This window comes from Polistes fuscatus, unplaced genomic scaffold, assembly GCF_010416935.1.
Source record: "Polistes fuscatus isolate 324 unplaced genomic scaffold, CU_Pfus_HIC Scaffold12, whole genome shotgun sequence".
Taxonomy (NCBI): domain Eukaryota; kingdom Metazoa; phylum Arthropoda; class Insecta; order Hymenoptera; family Vespidae; genus Polistes; species Polistes fuscatus.
Genome location: NW_025113020.1, coordinates 5,811,136 through 5,827,704, shown reverse-complemented (window position 1 = coordinate 5,827,704; position 16,569 = coordinate 5,811,136). Strand labels below are relative to the sequence as shown.

The following is a 16,569-nucleotide window of genomic DNA, read 5'->3' as shown; positions in this document are numbered from 1 at the left end:
TAATTGCAAAAGCTAATAAATATTTTGCGGCATTTATTTTTACCTCTCAAGAATATATTTTCTTTTTAATAATATTATTATTATTTTTTTTTTATATGAATATATGTATGCAATTATTATTTCTCTGTCTCAGAAAAATAGCAGCCGATTATTTTAGCAAAGTGTGGGCTCTCAATGAAAATCGATGCATCAGCAAATATGTGACACTGGTAGCAAACATGGTAATTGTATGAGTCCAGTGATCTTTAGAAAAATCCTGTCGAAAAATGCCAATTGCACATTGTGATGTCTAAAAAATGTTGCACTCTTCGAGAAGAAATCTGAGCAGCGTTATGATCATCCTGTTTGGGACTTAAACGATTAATAGAAATGTTGGATCCGTTGTCAAACGTCGTGTAAAGATTGTTCTTTGATCTCAATTAACATCATTTCGTTGCAAATTCTTTTCTGTCGTGAAACGTTGTGTATATATATATTTTATATTTTATTTTATTTTATTTTTTAATAATCTAAGCGATCTTTTGGAAGAACCTTAACGAAGCGACACTACACCCTTGTACTCTAATGCAACTGATACTCTTTGCTTTCCTAACACAATAATAATGCTAATAATAATACAAATAAAATAACTTAATGATATAAAAGTAATTAGATCCGCTCGTAGTTAGAGGAGACAATTTTATTTCTACAATTCTCAGTCGATAATTATCAGTCGTGATCGTATAAAGAAAAAACAAAAAAGATCAAAACTAAAAAAAAAACAGGAAAGAAAAATAAAAACAAGGAAAAAGAATATATATAAAAATTAAATTTGTTTAATACAATTAAATTTAAAAAAAAAGTGTGCGAATGAATATCATGCGATAGAAGTGATTTCGATTCAAAATCTTTTTTTTAGAAAGAGAGTTATCGAAAGATAAGAAAAGTAATAATAACGATGACTATTATAAATAATAATGTATATATATCGTTCTAATAGTATATTGTACGTGTTTACTGTAAAATATTCAATTCTATCTTTTTATGTTGTATCCAAACGTTATTTAATTTTTTTCTTTCTTTTTCTTATCGTTTTCTTTTCTATCTCTCCTTTTTCTTTTCTAAAAAAAACGATAGCAGAGAGCGATATCTAAATAACAAACATACGCATTGGGTTTTTGCATACCTGCAAACATCGATATGCAAAGCTGACCGATAGTTCTTAAAAATGATTTTTAACTGTTATCAAGATTATATTTTAGTCTCGTAATTAGGCTTGCAGTTTTTACAAACTCTAGGCTTGCGATTTAACCGATCTAAAAAAGAAGAAGAAGTAAAACAAGACAATGAGCCTATGAGCTAATGAGTCTGTTAACAAAAAAAGAAAAAAATAACTTAAATCCTGATTTGTAAAAAACCAAATTTAAGAATTTAAGGCAGCCCAAAAGCGACCCTGTATTTTAGTCTAGTTGCATATTTTTAAATACTTTACAGACAAAATATTTCATTCGATTCTAATATGCGCCTTGTGTTTTTTCCTCGATGCGATAAATATCGTTATAAAAAATACAAGAGAAATTATATAGAGATAAACAAGACACCATTGTGTGTGTATGTATGTGTGTGTGTGTGTATGTGGTATGTATGTATATATCCCCCCATCCAACATATCATCGTACACATAAACTTTTTAACTAGTCCCGTATTTGCTGCTCTCGAATGTACCTCGTCTGAAAAAGTAACTAAATTCCAATAAGGATTGTTTATCTATATTACTCAAATTACCATTATATTTATATAACGGTTTGCACTGAGGTAATTTAGAGCAGACTTGAATTAATCGTCTAAGGTATTCCTCGAGGTGTTTCCTACGTTGTCGCGCGACCACTTCGTTTCTTGGAAAGAAAATACGAGGAGGAAAACGTATTCCTGCAACCTGTTAAAACAAATTCATATAGGAGGTATATATAAACATATCAAATAATATTTATTGCTAATTGCTATATAAGTATTAAAAAAAAAAGAAATATTTTATAGATACCTTACAACCGTACTTCTTACTCATCGAAATATACAACTCTCGAAAAGTTCTATATCTTCTTAACAACGTCCAACTGTCATCTTGTGCTACAATTCTAACTTCGTATTCGTAATGACTGTAAGTACCAGCTCCGCGTATCACGTATGAAGGTACGCTGATGATCATATTGATCACGTTGTCACAATCACCATCGTTTGCTATTAACGATGGTAAAGACCTCGTAATCGTTAATGAGTAAGGACTGCTCAAACGATCGCTACGATTTTGACTCTAAGATGGTATACATAATTAATGAATATTATTATTTTAGATTGTCCAAAATTGATTATAAAATCAAGAAGAAAAATACTTACGGTTAGATAGACCGTAGAGTAACCACGTCCGGAAGATATTCTGGAGACCATCGATTCGGAGGTAACATCTTCTTCGTTGCTATTAGGCCTATTGTTCCTGAATAGATGAGATCTCGTAGTAGCTACGGTCAAAAGTGTAGCAGAATTATTGGTTGACGTTAAATCTAGATACGATTTAGTATCTATTTGTGTACGATCATCCCCAACAACGCTATTAGTCGATAATCTATCATCCTCGTTACTTAAAGATTTAGGAATCTTACGTTCATCTTCCAACAACGATACCTCCAACTCGATCTGTTGCTTCTGAAGATCTTGGAGGATAGATATCTGACGATTGAGATCTTCTTTAGACGGTGTACTAGATTCCAAACATCTCATCACCATCATTCTCTGACGTGCTATTCTTTGGTTCAATCTTTTCATTGCAGGATTCGATTGAATCGGTGATTCCAACGAATCTTGCAAGATCTCGTCGTTCTCCATGGTAGAATTTGTCGAGGAACGCGTGTTCAATGTATCATTGTCGTCTTTATTAATTTCAGTATTACTCGTACTTTCATTGGAAGACTTTCTTTCAATGTAATTTAATTTCCTACATTCTTCTTCTTCTTCTTCTTCTTCTTTAACGTTTGAATACAAATTCGTTGAACCGTTGAGCAATTCTTGTAATTTTTCTTCTTGCCTTAGTTCTTCTTGTTCTTCCTTATCCTCCTCTTGCTTCTTCAATTCCTTATCGCTCATTTCTCTTTCCAATTTGTCACGATTATGTTCTATGACTTCTTGAAAAAGTAATCGAGGTTCCGGCGAATCCCCGGCAGCCGTGTGAAACGTTTCACCAGTGTCCACGGAACTTGGTATATCCTGAGGTAGCATACTAAGTGCCGAAGCTATTTGCAATTTTCTATTACAACTATCTTGAAACGATTTCAATTCGCAACCGGATACCACCTCGTCTCCGCTCGACATTTTTTCACTCGGCGAAGCTGGCAACGCGCATTTCAAATTCAACGATAAACTTTGCTTACGTCGAACTATTTCTTCCAATTGTTCCTGAGATCTTTTAGCTAAGAACACTTTTTTCTCCGTTGATCCGTCACCTTCCTGCTAAAATATCGATTAGTTAGTCGTTTTTTTATTGACAACAATAATCAATTTTTAGATTGATCTTTACTAACTTCTAAATTATAAATGTGCTTTTGTTTTTTAGCTATCTCCATCAATTCCTCTTCCATTTTGTCCACTTTGTTCTGATGCTCGTTCAAGGATTTCATCTTGCTTTGCAATTCTGTTTCCAGTACTGCTAATTCCTTTTTCTATCAGAAATTGTTTACAATGTTAATGTATTTTTCAATTTAATACTAAATGCTACATGCATTCGAGTTCAAAGTTTTATCCTATGAAACTTAACTTAAACCAGAACAAACTGAAACTATTTTCGATGAAAAATCTTTAAATAAAGCATTGATAAGTTGTTTTGAACAAATTTCTACGCGTACAAGTGTGTCGAGAATTGACATTAATTATAATTTTTCAGGGAAAAGAATTCGGATATTTTAGAACGGGAATAAACAGGAAAATGCTTACGTGATGATTGACGAGTTCTCTGACAGCATCAACACATTTCTCATCGTTCAAACTTGACCAAGATTCTGGCAAACTTCCATCGCTTCCACCACCACCCTCGTCAGTCTGAAAAATAATCAACACTTATTTTCTATAAAATCGAATTATTCGACGAACCTCGACGGACCTCGCATTCGGTTCAACATCAAAAAAAATAAAAAGATGTTAATAGTCATAATTAATGAAACTATTAGCAAAAATATATACATATACACGAGTTACGTATAAGTGTGTAGTCAAGAAATAGAAACATCAAATGTAAAAGAGAACAACAGCATCTTTCATTTTAGTACATGCAACAAATAATTTTGCAAGTAGATGTTAATTCAATTATTATTATTATTATATATATATATATTTTTTTGTTGTCGTTGTTGTTGTTGGTGTTGTTGTTGTCTAGCATAGATCTTACCTTTTCCCATCGATGATGTAACTTATGCGAACGTTCGTGACTATTTGAAAATTCTTGTAACTGACGATGCTTGGACTGCAATGTTGTGCGTAGAGAGGCGACTTCCCTACACAAACTTTCTACCTGGATACGATACACAATACATCTATGCGTTAACAAAAAATAATTCAAGAGAAATCATATTTAAGATGCCACCGGATATATTATAATAATAATAGTAGTAATAGTAGTAATATATAAATCTAATTAATATTAATTAACTACTATATTAATAATTCTACCTACCACACCATCGGTGTCTCTTTTGTTTATGTGCTTTTTTGTTTGTTTGTTTGTTTGTTTGTCTTTTTTTTTATACATGAATATGAACGAATTTTTATGGGATAAAAAGTGGATCTCAGGTTCCCACGTTATTATTTGTGCATTTGCATTGTGCGTTGCTGCAGATATATTTGGTGGTGCATAGAAAAAATATTTGTCAAATATTTTTAGAATAGAAAATAGATGCTAATTATTTATATTATTGATATATATATATATATATATATAGACATAAATTTTTGTTTTTAAACCAGCATAAACTTTTTCAGCAACCCGATGCAATGTCGATCAATTGAATGCATACAAATATTTGTCAAATATTTTTTAACAGCGACATTGGTGTATAAAACTTTTCTAACAAATTATCGTGCGACCTTGAGATGACGACGATGACGAGGACGACGACGAGGACGATGACGACGACGATGACGATGACGGTCTATTTAAAAAGAAATCATGCGTCGAATTGCTATTATTACATTACCTTTCTTTTTAAACGCGTGACATTTGATGCACTTAAGAGATTGATCCCAAATTATAAATTAAGAAGAAACAATTACGAACAAAACTAATATAATATTGGGTTTGTTAATCGGGATTATACATTAATTTTTACAATAATAATCATGTAGAAAAATTATTCAACAGTGTCAGTGTATAATGTATATATATAGAAATATAAAAATATATATGTAAAAAGTGCACATAAAGAAAAGAAAAAACAGAAGAAACGTACGTAGAAGATCGACAGCCAATTTTGGTACAGTGAGAAAAATTTATTAATCAACAATAATAATAATAATAATAATAATCATAATAATCATAATAATAGTCACTAATAACTAATAAGTAATAATAATAATAATATCGGCAATATTAATAATAATAATTTATAATTAATAACATTAATAGTAATAATAGTAATGTTATACAATGATAATAATTATTTCTTTTCTCGCATAACAAACCCATAGAAATAATCTAATATAAATATTAATATATAGAACAAGGCTTCTCAAAGTATCAATTTTTCGAGAAAATTTTAGCAACAGCACACGTATAGTATAGTTTGTGAGTTTATGATAGCGAAAAGTCTATACCCAGGGTTGTAAAAATATTTGCTCGAGTAAACGGAGTCGGGGGTGGAAGGGACAGGTGGTTTCGGTCACCAAGTAGTAAAAAAAAAAAAGGTTTGAGAAGCCCTGATATAAAACAACAAGGCCAGTGCTATATATACAAACAAAAAAGTGATGTTCGTTTTTAGTTAAAATGATGAAACTAATATTTGCACATATATATATATTTATAAAATACTTAAGATATTTAAACAATCCACGGAATGACATTTCTCCGGCAATAGCCCTCCTCAGCACCGGAAGCCTACAATTAGTATATTCAGCCGTATTTGCAGTTCAAGGACACTACTGCACATCTCACTTTCTCTCTCATTCTCTCATTCTTTCTTTCTCTCTCTCTCTCTCTCTCTTTTTCTTTCTATTTTTATATATTATGAACTACTACAGCGACTATTTAATCGTCTGGATAAAAATTCTAATTAATAATAATATAAATAAACAAGAAACAGGGACAAAATAAAATAAAATAAAATAAAATAAAATCAAACAAACAGAAACAAAAAAGAAAAATAATTAATTAAATGATCACATCGCGATACCCTAAGACCTGCATAGGAATCTAATAAATAATCACATGAATTCTAACATAGTTGACACAAATATTGTTCCTTTTTCTATTAAAAAACAAATGAGACAAACTCTCTATATTATGGCAGTCGTTGTTAATCTTTTCGTCATCCTGCGATATATTTTTCATATATTCTGTTTTCATATATTAAGGAGTTTCTGTTATACTTGTTTAATCCCTGACTGGTAAATTAAGGGGTCCCATAAACCTCCATTATAATATTCACATAATAAAATGTTCACCATACCAGTTAGGGATTAAAGAATCGTCGAAGTTTGAAGGCACCTTTAGATCAAAACCTAAGTAGTTTACAGAATACTACTTTTAATACTCGACGCTTATTTTTGTCTTGTCTAAAACAAGGAAGAGAAAGAAAAGGGATAGACAGACAGACAGACGGACAGTCAGACAGACAGACAGACAGATAGGTAGATATAAATAGAAAAAAAATGAGAAGAAGAAAGAATAAAAAGTGTAGTTTAACAGTAGTTTAAGAAAAAGAAAAAATAAAACAAAAGGTGTGCAATAATATCACATATTTAAAGGACAAACGTGCGAGTATATGATGATGTTGCCAGACAAGCAAATAAGGACACCGAGAGCAATGAGGACCAGATAGAAGTGATACTTGACCGATATAACATTTAAATCCGCTGACGGTGCATCCGAGGAGTCACTTACTTGCGTCATTTCGTCGCGCCGTTCTTGTTCCAGGATTTGACGACGCGTACGTAGTTCACGTTGCCTGGATTCGAGACTAGCAATGGCATCGGCCCATTCCTTCCATTGGGCACCCCATTCTCTCTCCAAATCACGCTGGGCACCTTCCAGGGCTTCTCTCCTAGCTGCCCATCTTTCCTCGCGTTCTTCCTGCTCTCTCTAAACAGAAATGTAATCAAATTGAGACGATAGGACCTTGTAAGGAAGAACACAGTTAAACCCAGGACGAATAAAAGGTACCAACCAACCTTGAAATCTTCCTTCTCTTTAATCAAAGCTGCCTTTTGTTGTTCCAGTTCTTCCAAGGCACGAAGATCCTCGCTCGAGTTCAAGAGATTGTCGCTCGAAGAAGAAGCGTGAAGATCCGATACGCTCCAGCTCAATAATGACAATCTCGAAAGATTGACAACAGTTGACTGTAGATTTCCATTCCCTGTACCACCCTCTTTCCTTAGCTTAGCCGCTTCCGCTGGATCGTTGTAACGAAACATGTTGTTCCTACCCAATAGGATGATACAACCTTGCGATAATCTAGTAGGCTTGTCCACTTGGGCTGTGTTGATCCAGCAGTGCGGGGAAAGAGGGTGTAGGGTTGCTACACCATTGTCTAATTCCACTACGCAATGTTCCGGCTCGACGTCAGGACCGGTCAAGACAATGTCCTGTTCAATTAGACAAGAGAATACTTTTGAGGATTCATCGTTAAGTGTTTCGCATTAACGGAAGGACAAGGTTTGAGGAATGAAGTATTTTTGGCGAGTTGCAAATGTGTGTTTTGTTTAATTGAAATGTTGCTACCTGCGTGGTAGCAGCCTCCTCGGTTCCAACTAACGTTTTTCCTTCTTTCAGATGATAAAGCGTTACACCGGTGCTAAGAAGATCGTCGTCGATGCCAACCAAATGTGGCATCTCCGAATCTAGAACAACACCGACTCCACTTTTGCGAAGACCAAGGGCTTTCTGTTCCTGAAGAATTTGTTGGGTTTCTCGCCACTTTTCGGTCCATTCCTCGGTCAGCACCTTTTCTTGTTCCTGTTTCTCGTGGATTTGGGCCAACAGCACTTGCGGTGGTCTTTCTATGCTCTGTACAAAGATTGGCTAGATCGTGATCGAACTTACGAGTTCTTTAATATTCTTATTCCGATCTTTTATCATTCTTTTAATGATCAACTCACGTTCAAATGATGAATTAAATCATTTATACTTACCATGTCTTTCCCAATGAGGGACTTCAACTTTTGAATTTCTTCTCTCAACTCTCTGATTAATTTAACGTTAGGATCCTCGTTGATGGTAGGCTTGTTGATTATGTTCTTCGCCCTATTGGCATACCTGAGAGTACTCAAGGTCTCCCCGTAATTACAATCAGCAGGACTGATAGCTGCTATCATAATCGTCTTCGAATTTCCACCAAGCGAATCCTTGAGCAACCACGTTAGCACGCTGTCGCGATACGGTATGAAAACGTTTCGTTTGGAAGAAGAAGAATCTCCCGACGAGCTAACCTCGGCCAATGCCGATATCACAGATCCTAAAGTCACCAGTGATTTGTTAATGTGTGCACCCTCCTTCAGTCGTTGTCCCGTTGCTCCGGTCGCGTTAGCACGTTCGCTGGAAAATAAAATACAGGGAGAGAGAACGAGAGAAATAATGCTAGACTATGTTTTACAAATACGAGGGGTCAGTCAATCATTATTTGCAATGTTAAAGGGTTGTTCCTGTACCTTCGAACGTTCCTATACTTTTTGTCTGTTTTCTTTTCTATCACACGCAATAACGCATTGTTCTAATATTATTTAGAGAATATAATCGACTTAGAAAATTGAAGCTTGTTCAACTGTAACAACAGGAACCCAACGACGAATACATTCATACATGACATTGCATATAATTGATTGCATTTTTTTATTATAAAATTGTACGTGTTCTGGTTTTTTGTTTAATTGCAATTGTTGTGAAGGATTGACTACCTTCCAGCCAAGTCGACGAGATGCACCTTGGAAACAGTTTCCGAAGGCATGTTGCCTTCGGAAAAGCCGGCTTGTACGAATGTTATTGTAAATATCGCGTGACTCCTGCTACTAACGTCGTTCATATTTGTGCTAGCTGTAGTCCTGTGCGTATTACCTCTCACCATGCATTCCTATTCAAATAATAATCATTAAAGTGATTTATATGATATATATATACTTCTTTAGAAAATATATTTAACGGTCTTGATTTCGGTCATTTGTTATTTAACGTGCAACGTGGATTTGTTAACCTGTATATCCGAATAATCGTAGACCAAATGACTGGATAAATCTTGAACATATGGACCACGTTTCGGATGTTCTCGTACTCTCAAAGAATGAGATTGCGTTTGATCTATCCTTAATAGGTCCTTTACTCTCTCGTTGTGTATTTCTAGAAAGGACACTTCCGTCCTGTACGATGCTCCACTTTCTTTCCCAGCGGCCATCCTCGCGAATAACGTCTTGCAGATTCTTGGTATCAAACCCTGAGACTCCTAAGAGATCGTTCGTGTTATATTATTTATTAATTATATTTTATATAAATATATGATTTTTTTCTTTTTTATACGATTTCTTTTCGTACAAAAATATTAGAGTTTAATTAATATTTCTTTTTCATAGGATTACATAGGATCGTTAAATTTGTCTATAACTTGTTTTTTAATATTATCGTTTGAATTTGTAATATTACCGGTGAACCCATCATAGTAAAGGTTTTCCCAGATCCTGTTTGACCATAGGCAAATACGCAGGCATTGTAGCCTTCGAAGGCACTTTCTATAACGTCCGTACCAAGATCATAGAAAACCTAAAAAAACACTCTTCTATGTCATCTGTTCTATATCCAATTCATTTCTAAATCGATTTTCATTTATTACGATCGAAATTATCTCAGTTACTTTTAAATATTTCAAACGAATACGTACAAAAATCACTATTACAATTCTAATGGATGTTAATTTCAATTGATATAATTAAAAAAAAAAGAAAACGATAGACGGTTGATATATAATTGAAATAATCACCTCTTCTTGGGAGGCATAATTATCGTCGGTCAGATCAAAGGACCAATAAGAATGATCAAACGTGAAGTCCTTGTATTTCTCTCGGTCGATTTCCCTGCAGCTACCCGGTGTCTGAGAAATTTTTAAATCGCAACGAAATAAATAAATGTTACAACAATTGCTGTAAATATAAGTGGTTTAACAGTTTCTTGATATATTTTAATCAATATTATTACTATTATCGTAATTATTATCAATACACGGGTAGAATTCGTGTCAAAGTTCACGATCGTAAACGCAACAATGCTTTGCAATTTGTTTTATTTTTACATGCACGGACACACACACAGATACAGAGACCACGTACGGACAAACATAACTGCGTAAAAATACTTGCTTAGTATCAAACGATTTTTAATTTTACCCTTCGAATTCGATTCGGAATACGATTTTATTTTGAAATCTTTGCTTGGCCAATTTTAGATGTCATTATTGCTTCAATAATTACAAACAGATTAATCTTGAAACGAATTTAATTTCTTTCTTATTTTGTTTTCTCTCTCTCTCTCTCTCTATTAATTAGAAAAGAGATGTAAGAAAAAAAATGTATGTATCGTAAGCAAAGCGATTTTGCTCACGGATTTTCTCACTTTCTCCGATTAGTGGCGAGTATTTCTATCCTACTACTTGGATTCCAAGATAAGAGATCTCCAATAACGTCGAGTAAGTGCACACACGCACGCGTGCATGAATGCACGCATGCATGCACACGTTTATAGATTTTATGTACACAAGAAATAGAAACATAGAAAGAGAAAGATATGTACACCAATAAATACGTGTATGGGTATATATACATTTGATGTAACATGAAACACATTACGAGTAACGAGTCGTCGTGGTCAAACTAAGAGCAAAACAGAAAGACGCAGATAACTGATGGTCGCATGTTAGACTATTATTTGTCAATAGCAATAAAAAGAGAAAAAAAAGGAAGAGACAACGGATAAAAACATGAATAATCATTTTTTACTTCCTCCGTTGCAAGGATTCAAATGCAATGACTGAGGGGAATCGTGCACCGAAAGAAATTCAATGTCTTTTGAAAATCTTAAAAATATTTTATGGGATATTAGTGTCAGTGAATTGGAGTTTCAAATCGGCTAACAACATTGCAAAAAGAAAGATTCAATATTGTAAGAATTTCCAATGGGAATACGTTAATAATCGATAGGTTTACGAATACTTATCCATTGTAATAACAAATAATAGATTCGGTAGTTGGGATTGAAAATGCATTAAATTGCAACGAAGTTAGAGACAGATCCGTCTTGAAAGGAAGGCGAGAGTCGTTAACCTCGATTATTAATAACAGTTCTTGGATCGTGCAAAAGAGTTTGAGAGAGAGAGAGAAAAAAAAAGAAAGAGAGTAAAGAAAAGTCGGCCCGTATTCAAGTTTGACCCGTTACCGATTTACACGTACATACAAACACGCGCACGCACACAAACATACATATATATATATAAAAAATACTAACTATAATTATAAGGGGATGATGGTGGGGCATCGTTTGGAATGAGTTTAGGGTCGAGTTGAGAATTGGGGGTGAAGGGTGGCGAAGAGGGGAAGAAGGATAATTTCGATAGAAGAAGAATATACCTTGGTGCCAAAGATACGAGTTCTCTTGCCGTCCATCTGCACGATGTTCTTCGCATTCATGGCCAGTTCTCTGTAAAACAAAACAACAACAAAAAATAACGTGACAGCGGTAATAACAGCTAACTCTTCTCTTCCCTTTTCTTTTCTCGTTCTCTTCTATCATAACAGACACGCATTCGCACACATTCAACACCAGTGCACGATTTCAAAGTAACCCTGCAGGAGTATATCCTGCAGGTGGTGTGCGGTGGTCAGGTGGTGGTGGTTGTGGATCACATTTATGATACGTAAGAAAAACTCGGGTTTCCTTGAATTTTTTGCTTGCTTGTTTAGTCTATCACTCTTAACGTGTGTAAGACAAACAAGGAAAAGGAAAAAAATACGAATAGAACGAAGTTGATAAAAGGTATTTTCGGGTTCGACGTTTCACCGATTCAAAATCATTTATACCTGCAAATGCACACACACACACACACACACATACACAAACATACACCCCCACACATAGACGCACACACCTTTTGTTAAAGGGTCGAACCCTGACGGCCACCTTAACCGAAGCCATGGCTGCGTTGAGCGCATGGATCGTTTCTCTTTCGGTTTCCTAGCTGACTCCTCTTTCCCTCTTCCTCAATTTGCTTCTCTTCCTCCTCCTTCTCCTCCTCCTCCTCCTCTCTTTCTCCTCCTCCTCCTCCTCCTCTTCTTCTTCTTCCTCCTTCTTCTTCCTTTTCTTCTTCTCTTCCACCACTGCCAGCTTCTCTCTCTCTCTCTCTCTCTCTCTGTTTCTCCTTCTCCTTCAACTATTCGTTTTGCACCTTGTTCGGAAGCACGTAGGTAGACTAGAACGAAAGGGTTAGGCGTACTCTTACTGTACTCTTGTTACGTTGTTCTTGTACTTGTTGTACGACGACGACGACGACGACGACGACGACGACGATCTCCCTGTCCCGAGGCTAAGCGACAGACGCATCCTCTTCCTCCTTGAGTACCCTCGACGATCTACTACTACTCCGCGCACGTCCTCCACGTCCAGCTCGAACAGCCAGTAGTTGCCTGCTGTTCTCATCAACCACGACGACGACCGACATCGTCCCTAACACTTTCACGTCGCGACGGACGGACGATTACTGACACTCTAACGACCGACTGACGTAGTATCCAAGATTCAAACGCCATCTTTAAACAGAATTCTATCGAAAGTATCAGTGCGCAAGCGTTATTCCACCACCCTCTTCTCTCAGAACACACAACCCAAACCTTTTTCCAATTCTCCTCGTGCAGTACGCAAGTATTATTCTCACTCGCTCAGGGAAAGTCGGAGAACAACGTTTAGTAGCAGCTGATAGTTGTGGACATTCATTCGGTGTCCCTTCCCCCCAACCCCCTTTCCTATTTTTTCCTTTCCCCCGGAATTCTAAGATCTTCTTACAAACTTTGTTAATGACGTTCCAGGTAGACCGAGGATGACCCCACGGTGATTCGTTGGACATGGAATTTTTTTTCTAAGCATTTTCGGACCTCTTCCAATCTTAGCATTCCCCTCAGATGACTAGTGTCGTTAGGTACTAAAAAAAATGGTGCTAATCCGATGATAGATCAAATCCGGAGAGTAAGCTCTCCCTCCCCCCATAAGGGACAGTTTCTCATTCTCCCACGTGCCTAAAGCAACGCGTGACCGAGCGTTGTCATGTTGCAAAATGACGTGGCTTGTTCCGTTTTTGTTCCAGTTCGTTGTATACTGTGGTTAACTGTTTTGTCGGTAGTAGTCTGGAGTTATTGTTTGACCAGGTGGAATCAACACTACAGACTATAAAACAATTCTTTTTTTCTAACGATAATACTTTTGATAATACTTTTTGCACGTTTTATGAGTTAGATATCCCGTCCCTTCCTAATGTCGGTGACGCAAGTGATACTTCCGACACGTAATCGTGACGTTTATAAATTGTTTTGGATAGACCGAAAAGGAAGTCAAATTGTAAATGGGTACATTATTATACTTTTTAGATGGCATCAAGAGTGCTGATCAAATTCGAATTCGAACAGTAGTATTAGGCTGAACATCTATCTACATTTGACATTACCATTCTCATGATCATTTTTAGAAAATGCACGAATTATTCGAATACGTCGTAGCATCTGGTTTCGAATATCCTCAGGTCAAAGTGCCAGTGGCATTAATCTCTTATATCATCTGGAGAGCATGAAGAGGACTCGTTAAATATATTCGAGATAAAACTCAACGCATGCGACACAACCATAATCTATATACTACATGTGTATAAATATGTTAGTTCGTTTATATATATATGCACGTAGATGTTTTGAACGGTGCATATTTTTCTTGGTTGGCATAGACATGCAGCCTGCACGTTTCGATGATGAAAAAGAAAGAAGTTTAAGCGGGGGTTGGTTGGGGTGGTAGGAAAAAAAGGTACGGGAGGAGAGGAAGGAACAGGTTTTGTTCTCCCTCCACGAAGCATGACGTTGCTACAAGATCATTCGGTACAAAAGTGTGTGTGTGTGTATGTGTGCAGGAACCACCTACGCGGCAAACACTGTAAAGAAAAAAGAAAAGAGAAAAGAGAAAGAGAGAGAGAGAGAGATAAATCGCACGCTTTGCGGTTTCTCTAACGCGTAACGGGGTTCGCAAAGAGAGAAAGAGAAAGGAAGATAAATAGTTTTTTTGTTTATAGTTTCGTTCTCTTTTTACGATTAAGGATTCGTCATCGAATCCGCGTTTGGTATGATGAATCCAGGAAAAATAAATGTTTCATGAAATCAATTACGTTTCAGAAGAATAGTTGGCGTTTTAAATACTTTGCTGACGGTATAATATCTATTTTAAAATGCAATATTTGAAAATTGTTCTTTTCACCAAGAATAACGGAATCATTTTTATTTCAGATAGTATGACATTAAATACGAAGGAAGTAAATTCATTCTGTTTTAATGAATGAATGCGAGACCACGAGGGAAGGAAGATCATTTACGCTTACTGCATTTCGTCTCCGTTGCAGTCTCGTCGTGCCAGTTGAAACAAAAATGATCTACCAATAAGAAGGAATAGTGGAGACAGTTTTTTCTGGTATTAGTTTATATAAGATAGAAAAGTATATTATTTATATAATCTCGAAATTCCGTTATGTATCGATACCATCGTATATGGTCATGGGAAAGTAAGTAAGTAAAGTAGTATGTACAGTCTTACGTGTATTCCTTACGTATTAGTATTGTATCGGATTAGAAAGAGAACCGATTCCTCTGATATATATTTGCTATACGTAAGTTCTAGATTTGAATTATTGGCATATAGAAAAGAAATTGTATGCATGGTACGATCGTCGTAATTAAACTTTATTCTAGATGCAGATTATACTCTACCTACGTAACATTCCATTTATTCATAAAGCATTAACGATTTATCCTGATTCGTCACCGGCTCCACCGTGAAGATAATTACACGATGTTTAGATAATCGAAAAGAAGGAAAAAAAAACTACAGAAAAGTAAATGCGTATTTAAGTGGATTTTTGCAATATTATTATAAACGCGTTGATGATTGTAAAGAAAATAGTATACATTGGGATACGTTTCGTAAACAGAGAGATATGGTATGGTAAACCCGTTGCAAATGCACTAGCCAACTTTAATACAAACGTCGGATTACAGTTGACCCAGTTACCAATGACCACCACCGCCGAGGTATATATTTTACCTTCTTCTAGACATGGATCTATGGAAATTATTTCATTACATTCATTCTATTTATTCATAAATAAAATTCTTAATGTTGCTATTATTGAATTTAACGTAACGATATATATACATAGAATTTTTTGATTTGTTTTCGAAAAAACGTCCAGCTAATCTCCAATTGCATTTCAGCCCTCTTAGCCAACGAACTGCTTTACTTTCGTAGAAAAATTCTATACCACAGTATGGTGGCGAGATGGGAGCGATCAAGGAACAGAACCTTGAAAAGACAAGTTATACGATATGCTCGAAGCATAGTGATTCATAGTCGATTGGTTTGACGTAATCGTGCCTCAACTACCAGATCAGTAATAAGGAGTACACTCGATCACCATGTATTAACTTTATTCCCGTTGACGCTTCCGCTCGTACAATTATAAATCAACCAGACATAGTAAATCGCTTTGCGAACGATTATGGCAAATAAAACATTTTGACAAAAATAATATAATAGAAGTTAATGCGAAGTCTGTTATTAAGCAGTTACCGTATATAAAGAAAGTTCGTATGTTTTACGTAAAGATTCCTTAATGATTAAATTATAATTTTTCTTAAAAATATATTGTACATATATATATATATATATATATATATATATACTTATACTTTAACATTTCACTTAAATATGAATGTATATGAAGACGATTATTTAATTCAAACGGTGAAAAAGTAAGCTACTCGAATGAGCCACTATAGTGGCCATGGACCTGGAAAAAATAATCGCAAAAGCCACTTTAGTGGCAGGCCGGCTAAGGGCCATATCGGTAATTGCAGTGCTCTACCTTTATCTTGTCGACCGTCGGTAACTGCCACCGTCGGTAACTTCCACCGTCGGTAACTGTCGGTAATGTTCTATTTTTAAAACATCGACCGTTTTTAATGAGAGTTTGTACGTTAATAATATTGACCGTCAGGAACCTAAATACAAAATATTACCGACATAGAGTAAAAAAATTTTAATTACCGACGGTGGCAGTT

General features: G+C 35.4%; 1 protein-coding gene and 1 long non-coding RNA gene across 8 annotated transcripts; one reads left to right on the top strand and one right to left on the bottom strand.

Annotated features, from left to right (window-relative positions):
- Nucleotides 1-795: 795 nt before the first annotated feature.
- Nucleotides 796-12,523, bottom strand: LOC122513471 (kinesin-like protein Klp98A). Of its 4 annotated transcripts, XM_043629846.1 has the most exons (17): nt 12,354-12,523; nt 11,836-11,905; nt 10,197-10,307; nt 9,863-9,979; nt 9,420-9,665; nt 9,127-9,299; nt 8,365-8,767; nt 7,955-8,239; nt 7,405-7,818; nt 7,118-7,315; nt 4,412-4,534; nt 3,961-4,065; nt 3,552-3,689; nt 2,637-3,480; nt 2,374-2,495; nt 2,021-2,290; nt 796-1,915 (listed from the first exon to the last, which is right to left on the bottom strand). In XM_043629846.1, exons 1-17 carry the CDS (start codon nt 12,398-12,400, stop codon nt 1,670-1,672), a joined length of 3,912 nt encoding a protein of 1,303 aa, XP_043485781.1. In that variant the 5' UTR covers nt 12,401-12,523; the 3' UTR covers nt 796-1,669. The 4 variants fall into 4 exon arrangements, with proteins under 4 accessions (XP_043485781.1, XP_043485778.1, XP_043485779.1 ...); XM_043629843.1 differs by having other exon boundaries at nt 2,374-3,480; XM_043629844.1 differs by having other exon boundaries at nt 2,374-3,477.
- A 407-nt stretch (nt 12,524-12,930) lies between these two features.
- LOC122513470 lies at nt 12,931-16,037 on the top strand. Of its 4 annotated transcripts, none has more exons than XR_006302761.1 (5): nt 12,931-14,665; nt 14,743-14,923; nt 15,202-15,344; nt 15,441-15,540; nt 15,724-16,037. It is a non-coding gene; the product is annotated as an uncharacterized LOC122513470 (long non-coding RNA). The 4 variants fall into 4 exon arrangements; XR_006302760.1 differs by having other exon boundaries at nt 12,940-13,813; nt 13,941-14,665; nt 15,202-15,540; XR_006302759.1 differs by having other exon boundaries at nt 12,940-13,821; nt 13,941-14,665; nt 15,202-15,540.
- Nucleotides 16,038-16,569: the final 532 nt, after the last annotated feature.

Bases quoted from the DNA above. Each gene is read 5' to 3' on its own strand.
- LOC122513471 (XM_043629843.1), bottom strand. From the start codon at position 12,400: ATGGCTTCGGTTAAGGTGGCCGTCAGGGTTCGACCCTTTAACAAAAG. The intron at 7,819-7,954 runs GTAGCAACATTT...CTAATTGAACAG, and splicing joins AGGAGGCTGCTACCACGCAG to GACATTGTCTTGACCGGTCC. The intron at 2,291-2,373 runs GTAAGTATTTTT...ATACCATCTTAG, and splicing joins ACTCTACGGTCTATCTAACC to AGTCAAAATCGTAGCGATCG.